The sequence below is a fragment of the Schistocerca americana genome, chromosome 1, assembly GCF_021461395.2.
Source record: "Schistocerca americana isolate TAMUIC-IGC-003095 chromosome 1, iqSchAmer2.1, whole genome shotgun sequence".
Taxonomy (NCBI): domain Eukaryota; kingdom Metazoa; phylum Arthropoda; class Insecta; order Orthoptera; family Acrididae; genus Schistocerca; species Schistocerca americana.
This window is the reverse complement of record NC_060119.1, coordinates 865,267,875-865,293,227: the sequence shown is the minus strand read 5'-3', so window position 1 is coordinate 865,293,227 and position 25,353 is coordinate 865,267,875. Positions and strand designations below refer to the sequence as shown.

Sequence of the window (25,353 nt, the reverse complement as noted above, 5' to 3'; positions counted from 1 at the left end):
CGCAGATCATTTGTCTGTAACTTTCGATACCGGTAATGCAAAATGGTAAAATTGTGACTTACGAGGTGCCACATGTTAAGATGTTATGGAACGAATGAATGATTGATTTCCTTGGTTAACCAATTAGTTAATTTTATGTTACCCTTGTTTTTCACAATATTAAATATTGTTATAAGAATTACAGTCACGGATTTAATCTAACAATTTTATTTATTGCAAATCCAATTATCTGTAAAATGTAACCAATGGTTTATAAGCATCCCATTCTAGAATAAAAAAATTCCTTTTTACTTCAGTTCTCGTATAATAAATATCAAGTTTTAAACGATATAAATTATGTCCCTAAGGCCCTCACCGTATGTTTGAGTAGGGAAAAAAATGACAAGTACCTGTCACTTCTGACGCTGAACATGAAGGAGTCGAAATTCAAATAAACATAATACACGCTATGTTCGAGAAATGGGGGGAGCACAGTTTCATTATATGAAATGGATAGCCTGACTAGGTTACAAAATACATTATCTTCACTGCAGTGTCGTGCATGACTCAGACATCTGGACATAACCAGATACCGGTACAGGTACGCCCATCATGTTATTGCCTCTAACACCAATGTTCAATCACACATAAAACAGTGTCCATTGTCAACATCAGAGATGCGATTGCGGTATTGCAGGGTTTCGATGTATTTACGTTTATCCGCAAACAAATATGCTGCCACATTTTTCGTATCGTAGGTAACATGTGTTTTATAACTTATAGGGCGCAGCAATCAGTCGTCCTTTTTATGCAGGTTTTATTTGGCAAATCCAGATTTGGTCTTGTGCCTAGCCATTATCAGTGCACTATTTTCTAGTCTCAATGCATGTCAGATCCCTGTTGTTCGGGCGTCACAGTTCTTGATTCAAAGAACTAGACCAGAAAATGGTGCATTGATAATGGCTAGGCACTAGCCGAAGTCTGGATTACCCAAATAAAGTATGCAAAAAATGGACGACTGATTGCTGCGCTCTATAATTTATAAATCATATCACAGCCACTGAGTGCACCCACGTTCCTAATGGAAGGTAACCTGATATTATGTGTTTGTTCATATTGGAACTCACATGTAAAAAGAAAAAAAAAATGTAAATAGTTCGCAGCATAGGTCATTGAATGTAATGACGCCTCTCATTGGGTGGCACAATCAATCAGTACCCCAACCGCAGTTCCTTAACGGTACCAAAACATCATCGACGCGTAAACAAACGATTAAAATGTTGACGTCGTTGCAAACGGACCGGTGACGAAGGATAAACCTCACTAACTGCAACCTGGACTTTGAACAGTAAAGTGGAGGGGACACGGCAACGAAAACAATTTACAGAGAAATCGTATCAGTTGTGTCGTGAGATCTGGAAAGAAGAAAACATCCCCAGCTTTTCAAGTAAGGTAAGATGCAATATCGCTCATTTATAAAGTATCACATTATTTTGAAAGACGCGTTTTACATGTAAACGAGTTCGTTCATTGACACAAGAATTTATATGAAACTCATAATCAGATAACGAGTAGCAGTGTTGGTTGTAAAGCTGCATGACAAGTACTAAAATACTGTAAACATATTTCTTTATTTACAAATAATATAATGTATTCAAGTAAATAATAAGTTGTATGTAGGAAATAAACAGCAGCTATGTAATATAACTGAGGAGGCAGCAGCTTTTATTGTAATTTACATAATCAAAAGTAGCTGAAATAAGAATGAATATTCATTCAGCATTTTAGCATTAAGCTGTATGCAGATAGTTTATTGTTAATACAGTGTGCAGATTAAGTTTCTATGATTTGCTTGTCTTTTATTGATGTATACCTTGACCTATTTCACATTTCATTTTCACTTTATCCTTGATGGAATGTATAGAACAAGCTGAATGAATGAGATGATTGAACCCCTACCCCATGTATGTACAGCTACTCAATATGTAGAGTTGTATTCAAAAATGCATCAGTGACTCTTTCATTAAGTTGCTTAATAGAAATATCTGAGTTACACAGTGTGCTGAGGATGTATTTTATTTGAGAATATGTTGGGTCAAGCTGTTAGTTGAAGCCAAAATTCCTTTGATGTGTAACTGAGTGTTGTGACCAGTGAAATTAGGGCACAAATACAGTCTTTAAATTAAGCCAGTGTGCAAATATAAGTGCATCTTCTAAGCTGTCCCAGTTTTTTTTGTATGTTTGGTGTGTCACTTGATGTGGCATTACTTCATTGTAAACTATAGTAGCTAATTATCATCACAGGTGAAGAGAAAGCTGCCTGATCTTCTGTGGGAGGTGGAGTAGTACAGTATTCAGGTGTAATTTCTTAATGAAAAAGTGTTACAATTCTGTGAACAGTGCTCTTACAAAGAGATATTGGAGGGTGATACTTTGCATCTAACTGTGTGTGTAGTTCGTAGTTCACGTAAGAGCACTGGTTGTGAAAGTCGAGGGTTCCACTTCAAGTTACTCTCCAATACAGTTATAATCTGCAGCAAACTTGCGTTGGGGAAAAGGGGGAGGGGATATTGCATTTGAATGTACAGTTTTGTGTACAGAGCTAAGTGGAAGAATTAATAAATAAGGGAAACATTTGGATATTTTATTTACTGTTCTTGAAGGATTCATAAGAGGATACTAGTGACCTACGCAGAAGAAACTGTGTTGATGATCAGTATAAAAGTGAGCTTACATTATCAAAGTGTTTGCAAAAGAAGAGAAACACATGTCTTATGACCTTCCAATGCACAAGATGCGCATTAGTAGCACCTGAGGAAGATAAGGTCAACCGAAACATTGTACACAGAAAAGGAACCATCAGCTGAATTCAATCAATTATACCGAGGAAAACTCTGAAATCAAATCATAAATATTGTTTGTGTTTTACTTCCATACTGAGTGCCTTTAGTTTGATGTACACAAATTTGTTGAGGAATACTTGAGCCTCGTACAAGCAAAATGTCATTGGGTTGAAAGTATTACAGTTTTTAGACTAACAATAGATGGAAAGCTGAAAACCTGTAACACAGTAGTCTTTTTATGTGAATGCTTACTGTTTGTATCTATGTCCTGTCTTGGTAACAGTGATGGTTCAGGTAAGTTGATTTGTCAGTGGAGAATAATTAGGGTCGAGGCCCCAGTTATGGCCACATTAAGGGCAATTCGAGATACACCACATTTTTAGTATAGGAAGAAAGTATACAAATTACTTAAAAAAAATCGTATCTATTGCTTCAAAGTCTACACATTACAACCATGTAGAAACAAATATTCTAAGTTATTTAACAAAAGCAGAAAAAAATATTGAAAAATAAATGGCGCATTTCCCCAGTTTTGGCCATGTTAACCCTACCTATGGCCAGTTGTTTCCCCACTTATGGCCACTTCATATTATAATAAAACTATGGCTAAAATAATTGTCAATCCATGTGCCAGAAAGTAATTTGTGCTTTATACAAGTATATAAGACAACAGACAACAAACATACATCAAATAGGTAAAAGGTACAGAAACTGAATGAACAGAAAAAAAATTCGTTAGGCAAAGAATTGTCCCAGTAATTACTTAAATCAATTTCCACACAAGTTTATTTCTCACGAGTATCAATGGAACCAGGGAACTTTGTTTTTAATGAACGTCCTTCTTGCATCAAGACTGGATCTGGCAGTTCCCTAAAATATCTTCACCCGTTATAGTCGAAACATCATTTTCAATGTATTCGAAACAAGTTTTCTGAACTTTAGAACTTTTTAGGCACTGAATTTCATATTCAGAGTCAGAAAGCACTTTCAAAATTACAGATACATACTTAAAAATTGCAGGTCTTGTTCCTCTATTTCCTGTTAAACTAAATTTTACCAAAATAAAGTCCCCTACTTTCAAATTCTCACTCGAAGATAGTTTCACATTTTCTGGTATTTCATCTTCATCTCCTCCTACATAGTCATCGAAACTGCTTCCATTGTCCGTCCATTCTCGTTCCTCGGAAGACCTTGTTGGCCTATCACTTAACTCTTGTCTGTTTCTTGTTTTCCCCCTTTTTACGTGAGATAATGCCAAGTGCTGCTCTTTGGACTTTAATTCCTTCATAGCTTCTCTCTTCCTTTTTTCCTGCTCCTTCTCCTGCTTCTCTTTTTCCTTCAGTTCATGATATTCCACCCACTTGTCACTAGTCACAACAGTGGGTGTATGTTCTTTCTTTCTCTTTGTACCTCGTTGTTTAGGTTCTGGCCAAGTGATAACACTTTCAAAAACTGTTGCTAATGATTTTGGTGGTGTCACTTGGATACACACTGAAGATGGACTATGGTTGGATATTGGAGTACCTGAATTAAGTGAAATACTGTTTGGGGTTGTTGATATATCTGCAGGAATAAGACTGTTGGTGGGTGTTGAAGGAATATCTGAATTGCGTGTTGAAAATATGTCAATATTATCAACATTTTGATTAAGTCTGTCTGCGTTTTGTGAAACATTCTCTGTTTGATTATCTTCAGAGGGAGGCGCTATGCTATCTGTCAGAATGTCATCAGTGTTACCACTAGCACCATGCATTTCAACCTCATCAGCTATTTTTCTCCAGAACTTGAAAAGTAATAATGCTTCTTGATTTCCTTCCCACTCATGATTGCTTCTCTTGGTTGCTCTGAACTCATCTAGGACAGGATCAATTTGCTTTGCTATGTATGAGAAATGTCTCGGAAGTTCCTCATTTGTCTGAACTGTGGTTGAGGCTGGTATACTACGAACAACTATCTTGCTGTAATCTACATTGTTCACATTAAATGGAAACAGACCAGTGGCCCTGAAACCAGCACGGATATTTGCCACCATTTTAGGTTCTGTAATAATTTGTGACAGAACAGAAGGTACATCAGATTTTGAAATTTCAGTGCCATTATTTTCAAAATGCCACTTCTGAACAATCTTCTTCCACATTTTTTTCATAGGTCCAAAGACAGCTACATCTAATGGTTGCAAGATGTGTGTAGAATTGGGATGGAGAGCAACTAGAATGATCTGATTTTCCCTACAATATCTGCTCAAATGAAGTGTCAAATGAGAGCAGTGCCCATCTAAAAATATTACTACAGGCCGGGGAATTTCAGCTTCTTTCAAGAACGGATCAAATACGTTTGTTATATACTCAAAAAAACTTTCACCTGTCATCCACCTATTTTCTGTTTTTCCAATGCCCCAGTTTGGAGGAGCTGCTTTCACCAATGATGCTGGAATCCTTGCATATTTGAACAGTGTTAAGGGAGGAGCAACTTTTCCAGCAGCATTCACTGCAAACAATGTAGTAACGTTATCTTTGTCAGAGTTACACGACTCTTCATAAACATGATGGCCACGAGGACCTATGATTAATTCCCCTTTAGGAGCCAGAAAAAAAGAAGTTTCATCCATATTAAAAATTCTATTTGGGTCATTTAACACATGCATATCATTTAAAGTGATGGATACTTCTGAAACCAGTTTCTTATTTTCTCTTCTGTAACAGAACCTCTAGACCTATTGACAGATTCTGCATGTTTTTGTGACAGAACCTTGTGCCTCTTAAGAAATCCATAATACCACTTTTTTCCAGGTCGATTGTTAGTAAATGTAGCCTTACAACTTTCCATATCTGCATTCTCAATAAGTTTGTGCACAGATGCACAGAGATTTTCTTTAGTAACTGGAAATCCCATGCTAGAACAGTCCAAAACCCAGTCCACCAATTTTTTTTCAATTTGTTCTCCTAAGACAGAAAGTGGACCACAGTGCCCTGTAGATTCTTTTGGAGATACATCAGAAATTTTGTTTCTTAATGTTGTCCTTGGAACTTTGTACAACTTGTTTGCAGTAGCAACCTTCATTCCCTCATCAATAGCCTTTAGAGCATCTTTAACATTGCTGGGAGAATACTGAAACTTCTTATTCTTTGGTTGACTCATTTTTCCTATAAATAATGCACAAAGATTTAGTTAAAGAATGTTGCATATTTGAATAGTGCCTATTGCATATTTTGTATCTTACAAGCATAGGTAAATTAGTATGATATGCCAAGACAATACTAACAATGAGGTATACATTGATTTAAAAATACCAAAAATATTTTAATAAGCCTATTTAAATAAAATTAGCCTAGTGTAATGTAGGACAGAACACTAATATTGATGTTTTTGTATCAGTTTTTAGAAGTGGCCAAAACAGGATACATATATGTCTCCACTTATGGCCACATAAATGGCCATAACACGGAACCAGGGATAAATATGGATCTGTTAATGGCCACATACTTTTGATAACATGTTTTTAGGCTGAGCGATATAAAACTTTAAAGAAATGAAAATATAATGTCTTATCTTACCTCTGAACAGATTAAGTTTCTTCTAATTTTTTATTTAAACATGTAAAATACAAAAAAACAGATCATGTGTTGCTTAAAGAAAACTTCTGCAAAACCCAGCTTCTGCAACACTGATCATTTCACAAAATGGTGTCTCCAAACAAAAACAGACAAAAGAATGATTATGTAGACAAATGAAGAGAGCCTTTCTCAAAGTTTATAATAATCTATAGTAGAACTGGCTGGTATTCCAGAGAAGCTTAAAAATTAACCTTTGACATCAAGGTGGCCATAAGTGGGGTAGTGGCCAAAACTAGAGCCTTCACCCTATGGTAATATAGACACTAAATGATACCATTGTAGCCATCTGATTTGTAAGCATTCCAGTATGAGTTAATTTGTGTAAGTTGAACTGTCTCTCCATTACATTATGAAAATGAGTTGACTCGCCTCTTCATGGTTTAATATTCTGAAGGAAAGTAGTACAGGTGCAAATAATATATTTAACTCAGGTTTTATCCAGTAGGATATGTGCCACGAACTTAAGGGTTTCATGTAAAAAGCACAGAACTAGATGAGTATCCTGTATAATAAACCAAATGATTTTGAAAATTGTGCTTTTGTGATAGATAATGCATCAATTCATTTGGCACTGTTATTTTTCATTGGATTTGCTGTTGATAGGGAGAAATTTGAAAGAAATTGCTGATTGCATTCTGTAACTGTGACAGAAATGTTCTATGCGTGTGGAGCACATCATTGCCAATTGTTAAAAAAATGGATAGAACATGGGGGGGAAAAAAAATTTAAAAAAATGTGGCAATGATGTGTGTGTGTTTTGGAAAATCATACACCATGGAGCACTAGCACAATGTTTATCAAATTTTATAGACTTTATCATAGCCCTAACTGGTATTAAACAATGGAAAATGCAGGATGGGATAATGGTAGTGTTATGAAAAGGATATATTACTACTCGCCATGTAGAAGAGATGTTGATTCACAGACAGGCACAACGAAAAGACTGCTATATATTTGAGCTATTGGCAAAAGGCCTTCTTTTAACAACACTATTAGGAAAAGGGTAGATTGCTGCTCACTGTAAAGAAGACCTGTTGAGTTGCACACACGCACAGGAATGTGACTGTCACATGAATAACAATCTGGAGGAGCGAGGAAGGGGGAGGGATAGGAGAACGAGTGGGGAAGAGAAGAGTGCTGTCAGGTGGTGCATGCTGGGACTAGTGGCTGCCAGGGGCAGTGTCTGGAGGTCGGGGTGCGGCGGGAACAAGAATGAAGAGCAGAAAAAGAGAGAAGCAGGGACGGGGAAAGGATGGGTGGGTACATTGGCAGAAGGCAGCACACAAAGAGGGTGAGGGAATGTGAAAAGGGAGGAGGTGGAGGTGACAAGACGAGGGACTGGGAACTGTTGGGTGGAGGGTGTGGGGACAGTAAAATGCTGTAGGTTGAGGTCAGGATGATGATGGGAGCAGTGTTGGTTGTCATACTAATATAAAACGCTGTGTAATGGCTGCAACAGAGCTGTATACAACATGGCTGCTTTCACAGATGGCCTGACCTTTGATGGGATAAGAAAGCCTATAAATAAAATCCCTCTGTTACGGCCTTGCCACCTGGGGATGGTGTATTTGCAGTGACAAGAGCCCCCTTTCCAAGTATGCTGAAGGTCTCACCAAAGCTTCCACAGACTGGCACTACTCCCAAGGCCTACTCCACAAACAGATTTCCTGTTCTGTCTCCCCACACCGAAGAACCAGCTACAAAAGTGTGTCTATGTCACCCAGTACCACCCTGGACAGTAACAACTGAACCACATCCTCCATCACGACTTTGATTGTTATATGTCATCATGCCATCAATTGAGGGACATCGTGCCCAAGATCCTCCCCATCCCACCAGAAGTGGTGTTCCTATGCCCACTCAACCTCCACAACATCCTGGTCCATCCCTGTGACACTTCCAATACCAATCCCTTGCCCATTGTATCCCAGACTTGCTCTGTGGATGACAAATCATGGGACAGGTATGCTGTTCAAGAATCTATCCATTCCTCAAGATGCCTGTGTGCACTGCAGTGTGTTTTCTTTCATGAACATGCCATTTACTACCCTGCTCATAAAGTGTAGGACATCAGGGTTTACCATTATTGCCACATACTGCTGACCATTCAGCCTGTCTTCAACAATTACCAAATCTGTCCTATTTTCATATCCAATAGCTCCCACACAATTACTGAAGGAATTGGGGATGGAAGGATTGCAAGAATTGTTGCTTCCTGTGATCTTTCACCAGGGCATTTATGTGCACGTTGGCCTTGATCTGACTGTTTTGACAGACATCACAAATAGCCACTTAGTGTCCCAGTTGACCCTGCCCGTATATCATGCAAGTATATTTTGTCTGTGGTATAGTGTCAGTGGTAAACAGTGCAAGAAAAATTATAACTTTAAATCCTATCCCACTTTCCAGTAATCTGTTCCCGAAGTTTGTAGTGGCGCTGTACCAAAACATTTGCCTGGATTTAGATGTTTTCCTTTGTCTATTCACCAGTCAGTCAAAGAGTCCTACAATCCTCTTGTGCTGAAGTACTCCTGGAAAGATGGCTTCCTCGTCCTCTAACCATACTCTTGTCCTGAGTTCATTTCATCTCCACTCATTCTGCCGTCCTCTGAGCATGCCGTGTTTCAATCTCCCCAGAAACATTCCCATAATGTTGCACTGCAGTCATCGTCTACTTGCACCATTGTTCACCTGTAGGAATGGCTTTTTCATGTGTTGAAAATGTTAAATAAGCTCACATAACTATGAAATTTTTATTAACATGGCATTGAAATCTTTGATTGTTAGTTTGGTAGAGTTGCATGAAAGTGTAACGCTTTCCAGGTCTTTAAGCATATTGTATATTTTTTGTTGTTACTGACATACTAAAATGACTTGTAAAAAAAAAAAAACATTACAAAGCTTTACAAAAGCTGTAATGTTACCTCATGTAGATTTTGATATGAGTCGCTTTAGACTCAGCAAACAATAGAGACTCAATCTGGAAACAAGACACTAGTTGAATGACTTATAAGTTGTTCATAAGAAACAATTTAACCCATAATTTCACAAATACCAATCTTACAAGTGAACTTCAGAAGTCAATATTGAATCTCAAATTAGCTGAATGTGTGTGTACAAAATTCTTTGACCTCTTTATTAATAATAACAATTTAATTAGGGTCAATACATTGTTAAAGTAACAAAAAAGTTTAACAAACATTGTATTTGGGAGTATCTTTCAATGTGTTTATTTGCTTGAAAAAATGTAAGCAAATTTTGCATCTCTTTATGACAGTCTTACAGAATAATTTTTAGTTCAATTGCGTTGAAAAATTGTTATTGTGTAAAGGCGTTTGCAACACTTATAAAAGTTTAAAATTGATATCTGACCATTTTTTGTGATGGTCATAAAGCACCACTCCACTCAGTGTAAACGTTACAGAAAATGCATTGGTGTTGCTAAGATAGGGCTGAAAGATATTTTCATGTTCTGTACCTATTAAACATCATGGAAAATGCGTTGGTATTGTTAGGATTAAGGAATTGTGATGTTCTTACACTAACTTGCCAGTTCATGTACTCCTTAAGTACATTTATCACTTAAAAGAGAAAAACACATTTCAGGTGATATATACAACTGCAAAGAAGATAAAGAAATAATTACTACATAGCATTTGCGGTTTTGTTTAAGGTTCAAGATGCAATTCCACTTTGTGCCGGAAATAAGTAAGTTCGCCATGGCTATAAAGCAATAGTTTGGAAATACTCAGAAATTACTGCATAAATGTGAAATGAATTAACTATTCAGTGGGGAAAGAGGCCCCCCCCCCCACCCTCTACCTTTTGTATAATACATAGAAAACTATGCAGTGTGAAGAAGACTCAGCAGATGTGTGTGCAGTGATAGATATTCAGTAACTTAGACAATGATAAACCAGACCTGCCTTTTTGTGTAAGTTCTTGCTTCTGAGATGATGATACTTGTTTTGTTGGCAATGAGGTTAAGGAGATAGCATATGGCATTTATTAAAAGTATGAATGGACAAATATTAATGATGGGTAACCGTGGATGAAGTGTCAGTATAATAAGCTTCTTGTCTGTGCCGCATTCCTTCATTTGTTCCTCAACCCCAAAGATTTCCAATTCATGATGTGACTTTGTTGTGTATGGGTGTGAGTTAAATTTCCATTCAGTACTAAATTATGTGTTCAAAGCTTCTCCTTACTTATTTATCATACATATGACATGGTTACTCCACAAGTTCCATTATGTATGTTATACTGCATTCATAAAAAATACAAATGTTGTAATTTAGTAGTAAATGATACCTTCACTTGTCAGTTCTCATACCAATAGGTCAGGGTCCACATATGTTACCTTAGTTTGCACACTGTTGTTACAAACTGTAAGGCGCTGATCTCCATTATTTTCTGGAATACATGTGACAGTAATGAGTGTGGAATTAACAAATAAAACAAAGTACTTGGATGTCTGATGTTAGTTCCTTAATAAAAGGTAACATGTTAATTTGTGGTTGTATCAACATTGCAGATTTCAGAACAACAGCACAGCCTACAATTTTTGTCATATTTGTAACGTGACTTAAAGAAACAAATAATGTCATTAAAATTTTACTTTGATATTTTCTCGCAACCATCTCGAGCAGTACTTCTCTTTCTGAAATTAAACAAGATACCATTCGAGCCTAAGAAGATAAATTTACTGAGAGGTAAGTATTAAATCACAATTTCTAAGATACAAAACCTTAACCAAATATTGAAATTTATTCTAAAAGTGTATATTGATGTCATTTGCAGAAAATTATTAGTTTCCAAAAGAGACTGATGAGCTGGTTGGTATGTACCTTAAGAAATAACAGCTGCCAGTATAAGTGATAGCACACAGAAAAATAACACTTCAAGTCTGTGGAACTATACTGTAGATGTCTTCTTCAGAAAAGAAGGGGAATCAGTTTATAGATGCTGGATAGGAGAAGGTTTTGAAGGAGATTTCCCCCACAACATGGGAGGGTGGTGTGGACCTAATTTATATGAAGAGGATAGGGGGCAAATGAAAAAACATCAGAAAAGTGATGAAAGGTAGTACATTAGTACACTGTGTGCCATGGACAGTGGTGTTGGGTTATTGAAGCCAAATGGCCTGTGTGTTATAGCATCTGCTCAGGTCTCTTTGACTCATTCTGTTAAGCATGTTCAGCAATTTGGTGCTAGGGGCATCCCCAAGGTGGACTGTTTATTTGTGTTCTTTTGTGTGTTCTGGCTTTTTTGTTGGCTTTCATCTCTATATAGAAAGAGGTGCAGCCAACACATATCATCTAGTAAATGACAAGACTAGTTTTGCACATGGCCCTACATCTAGTGTAGTATGTTCTGCGAATGGTGTGGCTGTAGTAAGTATAGTATAAATTGGGTGTATTAGGCACATTTTGTGGAGTGATTACTTTCAGTAGGTAAAAACCTTATGGTAGGGGTGAATTACTTAGTTTCAAGTTCCATGAATCATTTTTATGATAAATCATAATGATGTGGAATGAGTCAGCTTATATTCACATCACAAATTATTTTGTGAATATGGCTATATCCTGATCACGTGTATATATGAGTTAGTAATTTGTAGCCACCATCTTTTACACACTACAATAATAGACATTTCTCTACAGAATAGGAGTAGTTGTCAGAAACATTTTCAGTTTTTTTTTAAATGATGACCTGAAAGTAAATATATAGTGTAGCTGGTATCATACTCCCTTACTAATTCAGATATCTCAAGTTCTGAGGAACTACTGTGTTTGTGTGATTTGGCAAGAGATCATTACAGCTATGGAGACAGTTAGTTGTTATACTTCATTCACTTTCATATTTAGTTTGTGCGTCTGTTATGTTGCACCGTATTGAACATAACTGTGGTAATATTTTAATTTAAATAGGTGTCTTTCAGATGGAAGAATTTGAGTTAAGTACACACCTTGTTTGGCTGTAGAGCTTTCTGTTGTGCACAATCAATTTCCTGACTACATATGTGGACCATGTTCTATTGTTTCTGTTTTATGATTGTCCTTAGATGAACCTTGATAATATTTGTTATTAATTATAGCCATGCACCCATCTCATGGCAGTCATTTTTTTTCAGTGGAGACTGAGCTATATTGCCATGAGCTCTGGTACACAAAGTCTGGTGTAGTCATTAGCATCGCTGGCTGGTGTGGTCAGGGTCATTGATTTAAACCTGACCACCAGCAATTCTTTCACATTTGTCATTTCTGGAAGATTCTTGAAATATTTTATATTTGTGATGTTTGTATACATGTAATATTCAATGGTGATATGAATATTAGCATTCTGGAATGTCCATTGTTTTTATAAATAACTGCACTCTCAGTCCAGGATATGAGTTCTGTTCTGGCTGTAGATTGGTGTCAGTAATAAATCTGCTTTCAGTTCTAAGTGTTGTAATTAATTCGTAATCCCCTCTCCAGATTTAGACTTGATTGTGGTTTCTATATAACGTTGTTCGGTGGATATGGCAGATACATCAGATCATCTGTATCACTGTAGCTCCAATCAGGCAGTGTAAAAGCCATCTCCTGCATGGACAGGAAATGTAATACAAACAGCTCATCATTCCTAAGATCCATTTGTTCAGGGAACCAATGGACTCCAAACCAGTATGAAGTCAGTTGCACGTCGGTTATCTATTAGTGTTTTCTGGAGACGTTGGTCTGGACCCGATGAAATGATTAAAGGGATTCAACTGGTTCTTGCCAAATACATGATGATGTGTTTTGCAAATGTATACTTCTACGTGGGCAGCACAGCCCAACCTGGCAATGGATTGAGAAGCTAAATAGCTGCAACAGATTCCATGCCGAACTGAAGAAACTGTTTGGTGACAATCAACAGCAAGTCCACTTAGCAGACCAATTGAAGGACAGGTCCAGTGTCATGGCAAAACAACACAGCCATACAAACAAATTGGTTTGGCCCGTTGCAACATTGTGAATCCAAGTATGGCAGAAATCGACAAATTCTCATGCATTTAGTGAAAGGAGTCGCAGAAGATGTGTACCAATCTCTTGTGGTAAAGGATCCCACTATAACAGAAGAATTCATCAGGTGGTGGCAGTGCATCCAGGAAATACAAGAGAAAAGAGTTGGACAGAAGAGGTATGATGGACTGCCGAATGTAGTCCCTATGGCAGTTGTGGAAGAGCACCATGACCTCACTTCTCACATACACAGGAAGTTAAGTATGATTTGCAGTGTATCCATGTAAATGTAGAGGTGTAGCGTTGTATGGCAGCCTTAAATGTCCGGCAAAATACACAAGAATTAGCAGCAGTGAATGTAGACCCCATATGTCAGGAGGTAGTAGAGAATATTGAAAACTGTATGTATCAATCTTTGGCACCAGTTCACTATCAGTCAGTCAGAATGGACCCAGCCAACTAGGACTTATGCTGCTTCTGTCAAAAGACACCCCAGCATCCAACTGACAGGTACAATCAACTCCTCTATGTAAAACGTCCCACAGAAAAACAGACATTTGTAGGATGGAGGACAACACACCAGTCTGTTTTCACTGTGACCACCTGGACATATTGCATGCAACTGCAGAGAAAGAGGACGAGTATTCCACAATTATCCCACGCGATATCAACCATCACAACAACCCTATTCATGTCAGTCAACTGTAGACAATTATAGTTGACCTGTGAGCCAAAGTCCATCGCAGTTCCCTGGAAAAGGTTGCTCCCTAATATACCATAGCCGTTTCCTGTTAGTGTGCTGAGGTACTAGCTGCTTGCCCACCCACTGAATTCAGGAAACCTAAGTGATGTGGCCGTCCATGGAGGTGAGGCCACCAAAGATGAAAGTCTTCCATGGATGAAAGTTACCAGGATAACAGGAAATCTCATCAACATCATCATCAGTGATCAACTAGTCCAGGTGCTAGTTCATTCAGGGGCTTCTTTTCCTGTAATGTCAAATATTTATGCTGCCAGCTAAAGAAGACTATGTTCTGTGATGCAAAAGCAGTTGTGCTGAGGGTCATAAATGGGAAATACACCCAGCTGACAGAAATATGTATTGCAAGAATGGCTATCAGTGACAGAAATAGCCCTTCATATTTGTAGTTTTAACAGAATGTAGTCATGATGTTGTTATTGGATGGGACTTCCAGCATGTATCACAAGGAGTCACAGAATGTGTAAGGTCAGAGTTCCAGGTGGACAAAGATATTCCAACAAGCACACTTTACAAAAATTGATGTGGACTTTTGTATGTTGTTGAAGAAATTTTTAGCCCACCATCATCAACAATAGAGTTCCAGTCATCATTTGAGATGCACAGTTAAACTATGAAGATTTTGTTAAATGCAAAAGGCTACTATGGGCACAAAAGAAATCTGCATGTCAGTGCTGATCATCAATTTTTATGGGTGGTCAAGAACTTTGAATCATCAGTTGTCACAAGCAGCCACAACTTATCACTAAAGGTGCCATGTGGTTATAATTAAAGTGCAGCTACTCATGGAGGTCCAGTATGGGCTGTAATTATCATATGGCAGTGAAACTTGGTAGATATTCTAATGCCTTATTGCAGAGCCGATTTATGCTGTAAAAAAATTGGTTCCAATTTTGGCCATCAGGTGTAAAGCTGGTGTTGCACAGTGCCTCGTCGACGTCTCTGGTGCTCATATTGAACAAATTGGGTAAGTGGCAGATAAAAAATCAACATTATGTGTTTCTCACTTATTTGAGCTTTTCTGCCCATATCCAGTTCCTAATCAATTACATATGGAAACCTTCCTATATGTCTTTCTTGCATTCGTAGTGCCAGCTTTGCATCTGGTGGCCAAACTTGGAACTAATTTTTTTCCAGTGTAAATTGGTTACACATTAACACCTTATAATATCTACTAAGTTTGTTGCCATATGACAAACACAGCCCACACTTGACTTCTGTGAGCAGCTGTTCTTTAATTATAACCATCTGGTGTATACTTAGGGACATCAAACAAGTCAAGGAAAGGTAGCTTAGTGTTATCAACGAAGAATTGCTCTCTACTACCACTACAGATAGAGCAGGGGAGGAAGCTACTACTGAGGTGCCAATACGTTCTGGCCTGGCAGAGGAACAACATTGGCAAGTAATAGCCTTTATTAGGCTTTATTTATGAAAGGTCTTAATCCTCAGCTTCATGTGTGACATCCAAAAAGCGACAGAGAAAATGATATGGCCCAAAGTAGCATTTTAGTAACTTTTCTGATAGTCCTGCTTTCTGAATTTGCATAAAAATCCATACCACATCTTCCAGACTCTCTCACTGTCTGGTGCTTTGGTATTATAGCACTCTGAATTTTTCTCTCAAGTGTTCATGGTCTATATGCAAGCTAGCAGCCTCACTTCTTTGGCCCTTGTGATGATGATGATGTGTCTCATGAAGTCATCCTGAGTATCATCTGGTTGAATCGGAAACAGTGCATCCACTGTTCTTTCACCTTCACGACCCTCGAGTAGAAACAATGGCATGTAGCCTATAGTGTCTTGCTTCGCTGTGTTTTATGCGGATGTCACTAATGGCAGTGTTGTATCCCAATCTTTCTATTTGACATCAAATATGTTGAGCGCATTTCTGCCAATGTCTCATTAAAACATTCTGCGAGGCCATGTCTGTGGATGCTAAGCAGTTGGCATCCTGTAGGTGATTTCACAAAATGAAATTGCCTCCAATACTAGTCTGGACTGCAAAACTTTTCCACAACCAGAGATCATCACACAGGGTGCTCCATACTTCAACATGATGTCTTCTACAAGGAACTTCAGTAGTCGGCATAGCTATGGTGACAGCACAGCAGCTGAGGTAGTCAGTGCAGGGTATTATCCATCAATTCCCATTTGTCGACTTCAGGAACCTCCCCGAGAGACTGATTTCAATTCAGAGGAATGGCATTGCTGCAGGCAGGATTGTCTCAATGTGCCCCAAAGGTAAATGGGGCTTCTGTCATAGGCATTCCTTACAGTGGCTCATGTAATGTCTAATAGATCAGTAGAGACCTGGCCATTGAGCCCTGCCCCTTATTCTGTCTAGAATCTCCACAAATCCCTTGTGATCAGATCAGATGCTGGACTTTCGAGGAAATACTTTAGAATCGGTAGCCACAGATGAGCTGGGATGGCAAGCAGTCATTTCCACACCACTAGATTATACAGTGTTCTGTTTTTTAACTTGAACCCTCTTGGGTGAGTTCCTCATTCTTCAGGACTTCCATGGTTTCAGCAATGATGGATCTTCTCTCTGTTCAGCAGCAATGTCATTTAATACAGTGACGTTAAGATTTTGTCTGTGCTATTATGTTCCACCAAGGGATTGCTTCAAAGGCAGACAGCGTCCTTGTTTGTTTTTGCACCCATTTTTGTGTAGGATGGTGATGTATTCCTGAATCATGTGTGCCCATCTCACCAACTGACCTGACGGATCCTACAGACTAGTCAGCCAGTATACAGAATGGTGATCTGTCACAACGGTGAACAGTTTGCCAAGTAAATAAGGCTGGAATAAGTTGATGGCTCAAACTACTGTGAGGCACTCTTTCTCGGTTCTAGGGTAGCTCTTCTTGGCCTTGAAGAGTACTCTTTTCAGACCTTTCTGAATTTGTACTAGAACTGTCTTTATCCTTCAGTGTGAAGTTCTGTCTGAGCAGACTGTGGCTGTAGTTCGTGGCGGTAAACAGGAGACTATAGCAGGGCCGGAGACTTTCAACAGCTGAGAAGTTATTGCCTACCTCACATTTCTGATATGTGAAGTGTATAACAGAGATCTTGGTACATATCTACAATGCCATTGGTTCTTAGGACCAGGAATCATTGTAAAGTAAATGAATCAGAGTCTGTGTCCATATGGGTTAAAGGTGCACGGTTCCACATTAACACATTATGTTATATAATAAGTTTCGTTGCCATGTGATAATTACAGCTCACACTGGACTTCTGTGAGCAGCAGCTGCTCTTTAATTATAACCATCTGGTGTATGCTTAGGGACGTCAAACAAGTCTAGGAAAGGTAGCTTAGTGTTATCGATGAAGAAGCATCCTACCACTATAGATAGAGCATGGGAGGAAGCTACTGCTGAAGTGCCAATAGGATCTGGCCTGACAGAGGAACAACATTGGCAAATAATAGCCTTTCTGCATCAGTTTTCATATGCTCTCAAATCTGGAGTGGAGGAAAGACAGACAGAGCAGCCCACGATAAAACTCTGTATCGACACTGGGGATCATCTATTGATTACTCAGTGCTCATATAGAGTGCGGCCAGCTGAACAAAGGATAATCTGGGAGGAATTGGAAAATGTGCTGCAAGGTATCATTAAAAATCCAGAGTGAACAAGTTCAAAAGAAATATATCTGTCCTTTGCTGTGCATTGATAACACCCTGGAATGCTTGAAAGGAGCTATGTATTTCTCAACTACGGACATGCAGACAGGGTACTAATAAATCAAGGTTGGTGAGGCTGGCCTTTGTGACTCCTGATGGCCTCCACGAGTTCAAAGTTACGCCATTTGGATTGTGGAGAATATGCATCTTCTTTCAAACATTTGATGAACAGCCCACTTTGACACACTTAAATGGTGACATGTCTCTTCTATCTGGATGACATTGTCATTTTTTTGAAGGCATTTGATGAATTTATAAGCTGATGACAACCTTGTTGAAATGTGTTCAGACTGCTGGTCTTCGCCTGACACTGAAAAAGTGCCTCCTTGTTGCTCAGGAAATAAAAATCTTGCGGCACCTAGTGAATGACAGAGAGTCCATTCTGATCCAGAGAAAATAAGAGCAGTCGCATATTTTCTGTCTCCATGGCACATTTGTGATCTGAAAGGTTTCCTCGCAATGTGGTCATACTACCAGTAATTCATAGAGGACTTCTGTACCAAGGCATGTCCCTTACAAGAACTACTGCAGGGAGATGCCAAATTTTCGTGAAACAAGGCACAGGAAAGCTCTCCGCGTGCTTAAGGAGGTGCTAACATTTTCTCTGAAGAATGCTCAGAGAGAACTTCACACTTATGCTTCTGGTTTTGGGACAGGGACAGTTCTAGTACAAATTCAGGAAGGGCTGAAAAGAGTTCGCTTCACTTCAAGGCCAAGAAGAACCACCCTACAACCGAGAAAGAGTACCCCACAGTTGTTAAAGTCATCAACATATTCTAGCCATATCTACTTGGCAAATTGTTCATCGTTGTGACACATCAACATTCTGTATGTTGGCTGACTAGTCTGTAGGGTCCGTCAGGTCAGTTGGTGAGATGGGCACACACGCTTCAGGAATACATCACCATCCTACACAAGAATTGGTGCAAACACAATCAAGGACGCTGTATGCCTTTGAAGCAATCCCTTGGTGGAACATAATAGTGCAGACAAAATCTTAACGTCACTGCATTAAATGACATTGCTGCCGAACAGAGAGAAGATCCATCACTGCTGAAACCATAGAAGTCCTGAAGAATGAGGAACTGACCCACAAGGATTCCAGTTTATAAACAGAACATTGTATAATGTAGTGGGGCAGAAATGGTTTGCTTGCCACCCCAGCTCATCTGTGGCTACCGATTCTAAAGTATTTCCTCGAAAGTCCAGCATCTGATATGATCACAAGGGATTTGTGGAGATTCTAGACAGAATAAGGCGCAGGGCTCAATGGCCAGGTCTCTACTGATCTATTAGACACTACATGAGCCACTGTAAGGAATGCCTATGACAGAAGCCCCATTTACCTTTGGGGCACATTGAGACAATCCTGCCTGCAGCGCTGCCATTCCTCTGAACTGAAATCAGTCTCTCGGGGAGGTTCCTGAAGTCGACAAATGGGAATCGATGGATAATACCCTGCACTGACTACCTCAGCTGCTGTGCTGTCACCAAAGCTGTGCCAACTACTGAAGTTCTGACAATTGCAAAGTTCCTTGTAGAAGACATCATGTTGAAGTATGGAGCACCCTGTGTGATGATCTCTGGTTGTGGAAGTGTTTTCCAGTCCAGACTAGTATCGGAGGCAATTTCATTTTGTGAAATCACCTACAGGATGCCAACCGCTTAGCATCCACAGACATGGCCTGGCAGAATGTTTTAATGAGACATTGGCAGAAATGCGCTCAACATATTTGATGTCAAATAGAAAGATTGGGATACAACACTGCCATTAGTGACATCCGCATACAACACAGTGAAGCAAGACACTACATACTACATGCCATTGATTCTACTCCAGGGTCGTGAAGGTGAAAGAACAGTGGATGCATTGTTTCCGTTTCAACCAGATGATACTCAGGATGACTTCATGAGACACATCATCACCAGAGCCGAAGAAGTGAGGCTGCTGGCTTGCATATAGACCATGAACACTTGAGAGAAAAACTCAGAGCGCTATAACACCAAAGCACCAGACAGTGAGAGACAGCCTGGGCGACATGGTATGGATTTTTATGCAAATTCAGAAAGTGGGACTATCAGAAAAGTTACTAAAATGCTACTTTGGGCTGTATCGTTTTCTCTGTCACTTTTTGGATGTCACAAATGAAGCTGAGGATTAAGACCATTCATAAAAAAGACAAAAGTGCATAGACATTGTGCCTGTCCTCTGTATGAAGCCCTACGAAAGTCCAGAGGTGCAGATTGGCAATTAGTGGTTCAAGAAAAATGAAGACTCATCAGTGGTTATGAAGCTTCGACAGAAGGGACTATCTTCAATGATCATCATAGTGAAGAGGATGCAACAACACTACTGGAATGTAAGAATCGACCCTTGCCGTCATACAGAAGACTATTCAAGAGATCTAAGATCTTTTGTGCTGTCTTCGGTTCCACTGTGGACTTCTGAAACAGCGGGAGGAGTGCCATGAGTTCTGGGGCATCAGTGTGGTGTAGTAGTTAGCAAATATTTTGTATTCGAGGTTACTTCAGCTTTGTATTTGTATACAAATAAAAATATCATTTACCAAATTGTGGTTAGCACCACTGGCTGGTGTGCTGCGAGTCGCTGGTTCAATCCCGACCACCAGCATTTATTAATTATTTTTTATTTATCATTTCTGGAAGGTTCTTGAATTATCTTATGTTTGTATGTATGGAATATTCAGTGTTTGTTAAAAAAAAAAAAATTGCACTCTCTGTCCGTATCATGAGTTCTGTTTTGGCTGTGTATTGCTGTCTGTGATAAATCTGCATTCATTTCTGAGTTTTATACTACATTAACGATCCTGCCTTTGGATGTGGACTTGATTGTGATTTCAGTGTGATGATATAGTACTATTGTTTCTCCTCTCCTCTATCTTGTTATATCTTGACTTAATTTTGATTTACCAATCACAGAATGGCTAATAGTATAAAGGCTTTCAGTGGCAGTTACCTGTATAAGGGAAGGGGGCAGGGGATGTGCATTAAACACATACATATATACATAGCCCAAAAACATTCAACAGCCTATATCGCATAAATATTTCTTTATTTATGACAACCAGTTTCAACAGACTTTACTGTCATCTTCAGGTTTTAAAAATATTTTTAAAGATAACAGCAAAGTCTGTCAAAACCAGTTGTCTTAAACAAAGATATATTTATGCGCTCTAGGCTGCTGAATTTTTTTAGTACTGAAGTTTTTAAGTTGGTTCTCAGTATCACAGATAAATGTACAGGACTCAGAATTTTTCGTGGTTATGTTCCTTGGGATTTACCTGCCAGCAGCTGTTCATTAAGAAATTAATTTTTGAGTTCTGGGTAACAAGGCAAAGTTTTGGGGAGTGCTGTATAGATAGTCCTGTAATGACATGACTAAGCAGTGAATATGTGTGCTTCGTAGAGGGGCTGACATTGAAATTGTTGATTATCAAAGTGATTGTACTGGATTTTATAAAGTGTTTATTTTAATTGATTCTTTTAGCTTTCTAATTCACAGTTGTTTCATTACTGACTGAATAGAAATTTCAAGCACTCAGATTTTAACTTTGTTAGTGTTTTTTTTTCTAATTGTATGTGGTATTTGTTTTGGAAGCAACTATTTTGTAATTCATCCAATGTGTTATTATTTGGAACATCATAAACAAGTACTTTGAAGGTATGTAACTAATAACTTTGAGCATTAACTAACATACTTCAAGTACACAATTATTGCATTAAATTTTTTCAGGGGAACATTACAGTGAAGAATATGCTACGATAAATCCATTTCAGAAAGTTCCAGCTGTTGTACATGGCAACTTTGCACTTTCTGAAAGGTGACTATAATTTAACTATGATACTCTTTCTGTTTAAAAAACCAGAGCGCCAGCTAGTACAGTAATTATATCAATATGCTTATAGTGTGGCCATCTTACGCTATCTCTGTCGAGAATTTGAAGTTGCCGATCACTGGTATCCAAAGGACAGCAAGGCACAGGCAAGAGTTGATGAATACCTTGAATGGCAGCACATTGAAATTCGAGCCAACTTAGTGAACTACTTCCGAACAAAGGTAGTATTTTCCTTTGATGAGGTAACCTTAATTTAGAAAAATACAAATAGAAGCTGGGTTCTTTTTTATCATCAGTCTTTTGACTGCTTGGAAGCAGTTCACCATGATTTCATTACTTATGTCAGTCTCTTTATCAAAGAGTAGCACTTACACCCAACATCATCAGTTATTTGTTGTATTTATATATTTTTAATACCATGAAAATTGTAACATGATGTTCTACCATATCTTCCATCGCCGTTGGCGTTGTCGTTGTTACCGTGAGACACCGTTATACCAAGAGGAAAGGCGCGTCGATCTTAGAGCATGAGATATGATGACCTTAAGCCATTGACAACACACAACGGTCATGGTAGCACCTGATCCCAGAATAGCTGCAGTAGTTAAGATCTACGAACTATCCCCTGTTGACCAAAAAAAAAAAAAACGGTCTCAATACCGCGTCCCTCGTGAGATGCGAATAGACTTATCCCGGAATTGACCGCCCTGTAGGTGTACTCAATTTAATGACCACACTTCGCTGTCCGCTATTTTGCGTAACTGAATGTCCATTTGTTAGTCTGATTATACACTGTAGCTATTTAAAATTCGCCCCTATATTTTTCACAACGCACAATTAGCACTTCGTTACTTGTTTTTTTTTTTTCTTCTAAGAGTAAACGGAAAAAAAAGACGCCGTATCATCGGCTTAGTCGATATAAAGCAAAACACCTTAATATGCCCAATTTTACCTCATCTTGTAGGATCGGCTACCTTACTCATTAATTTATTACATATTATTTCCAATAACGTTAAACAGGTATCGCCGTTATATTTTAATTGTATTCAAAAGCATGTTACTACTATTATGACCGACCAAATCGTAACAAATCGCGCGGCGTGCGTTTTTAACGATAACTTTACGCTATTCAAGTTCCGTTACAGCTGTCTTGACTCGTAATGTTACACGACCTCCCAGACTGTGATGTCTTGAAGAGGGTTCCAGACAGAACAGGCTTATTTTTTTTTTTGTGTACTGTGACAGGAGAGGGTATTTGTTTCGGCGAATACACTCACTCTCAGATTCACTCAACAAGTCAGTACATACATTCTACAATATTTGAGTTGAGTTAATGGGCCTAGACAAAATGCCCTTAACTAAATTCCACATTTGTTTATAGGTTGTCTTAGAAACACTTCGCACTAATCACTTCATATTCACACCATATTTTTTTTTCTCGGATGAAGCCCTCAGTTCTTCAACCGACTGTGCAAGGCAGGGATCACAGCCGGGTTCGACGATTGGCATCCTAGGCCAAAACCCTTATCAGGCCACTTGTTTAACCAGAGAGGATTTGGTCCTTTTCTTTTCCTCTTAATTCCACTTTTAAATCGTCCATCCTCGCTGTTCGGTGAGAGGATAAATCGTATTTCACCGTCGTCATTGTTGCTGATACCAAGAAGGTATCTCATGGAAATCGTCGGTACATTCTTTAATTTTCTTTGTAAGTTAGTATAAGTACGTATTTATCCATTGGTGCTTTTATTTAGTCCACTGAGTGTAGTCTTGGTATCATTCAGTGTTTCTTGAATCTATATTTTGCTCATTATTGATAATACTTCTTCAGGTCTATGTGAGGGAACAAGCCTTTAATTACATCAGTATCACAATCTGCCAGGAGGTAGCTCCCTTCATGAGGTATTTTCATTATTTTATATGAACCTGTATATAAATATTGCCATTTCTTATTCAGTCTTTTCCTGGTTGATGCTTTTGGGTGATTTCTCAATAAAATTTCTTCCCCTACATCATATGTGACTACTTTCTTCACATTTTTATCAAAACGGGTTTTTCTCAATTGTGCTTGATGCTTCAGGTTTTCGTAGACCTTCTTCACCGTATCTTCTTTCTTGGTAATCTTTTGTTCTATCACAGGTAATTTCTTCATCCATTCTGGCACAATACTTTCACCAAATACTATTTGGTTAGATGAATAACCTGTCGATAAGTGTGGTAAGTCATTATACACTTTCTCAAATTCATAAATCCAATCGATCCATTTATAATGTTGTTTGGGTATGTACGTCCGTAAAAATCGGTTCAACTCTCGGAAGATTCTTTCAACCGGATTTCCACAAGAGTAAAATCTTGAGATGTAAATGTGCTGGATTCCTTGTTCTTTCATAGTGTCTCTCCATACTTTGCTTGTATAATAAGCAGCGTTGTCTGTCAACATCATTATAGGTTTGCCAAGCTCAGTTATATAGTTGTTGATAAATTTGCGTAACATGGGTCGAACGTGGAGATTTTTCAAAGGATATAATTTCACATATTTTGAAAAGAGATCATAGAAAGCCAATACATATTTGAACCGTCCACATGTCATGGGACATGGCCCACAGACATCACATGACACCAACATTAAAGGTTGTTGTGTGATGATAGGATGTAATTCTATCTTCCGACAATAGTTTATGGGTTTCGCCTTCTGACATATTTTGCACTTCTTAATAATATTTGTAGCTATATGTCCCAAATTTGGATGATAGCAGTATTGTGCTATTTTGGCTGTACATTTAGCGGAACCAAAATGACCCCAATTCAAGTGAGTGTACCATACTAGTGATTCTAAGTATTTATTTGGAACACAAACTTTCCAAACATCTTCTTCATCCTTCCTCCGATACAATATTCCGGATTTTAATTGATACTGTTCTTGAGAGTGACTTAGCGTTTTGCTTTCAGCAGCATGCTTAATGGCTTTCCACAACTTATCATCATCTTTTAGTTGTGGAAGACTTCGAGATAGCTGTGAAATCTGCCTCTCACAATATTGCCTTGATAAATTCATGACTTTAAAGTCAATAGTCCATTCTTCACACTCGTCGTCATTCTTTCTTTTCGGTAGTCTTGAAAGAGCATCGGCTATGATGTTTTCTTTCCCTCTGATGTATTTGAGCGTAATATCATATTCTTGCAGTAGCAAGGCCCACCGGGTTAAACGTGAATGGAACATCCTTCCTGTTAAAATAAAAGATAAAGCTTTGTGGTCGCAGAATACAATGATCTTCTTTCCATATACAAAATAGCGAAACTTTCTAAGGGACCAGACCACGGCCAGTACTTCCAATTCAGTAGTACAATATGCACGTTCACAGCTAGAGAGTGTTCTGCTGGCAAACCCAATTATCTTGATGGTACTGATATCTTCTGGATTGTCCATCTGGAAAAGAGTGGCACCCAATCCTGTTTCAGAAGCATCCGCAGCAATATAAAAATCTTGATCAAGTCTCGGATGATGTAAAAGTGGAGCATTAGTCAAAGCATTGCGGATGTTATCAAAAGCTTGCGTGCATTCGGAATTCCACTCCCACATGACATTTTTTCTTAACAGCCGTAACAAACAGTCTTGGCTT

General features: G+C 38.5%; 1 protein-coding gene across 4 annotated transcripts in view; it reads left to right on the top strand.

Annotated features, from left to right (window-relative positions):
- The first annotated feature begins 426 nt into the window (after positions 1-426).
- The window catches only part of LOC124613889 (glutathione S-transferase theta-1-like), a 116,632-nt gene continuing 91,705 nt past the window's right edge, over positions 427-25,353 (top strand). The window contains exons 1-4 of one of the 4 annotated variants that reach the window (XM_047142649.1): positions 432-580; positions 10,971-11,148; positions 21,634-21,721; positions 21,807-21,957. In XM_047142649.1, coding sequence (XP_046998605.1) covers positions 11,037-11,148; positions 21,634-21,721; positions 21,807-21,957 — 351 coding nt within the window. In that variant the 5' untranslated portion in view covers positions 432-580; positions 10,971-11,036. Of the gene's footprint in view, positions 581-633; positions 1,432-10,970; positions 11,149-21,633; positions 21,722-21,806; positions 21,958-25,353 lie in introns of those variants that run through there. The other 3 variants (XM_047142631.1, XM_047142654.1, XM_047142640.1) reach the window with 3 other exon arrangements.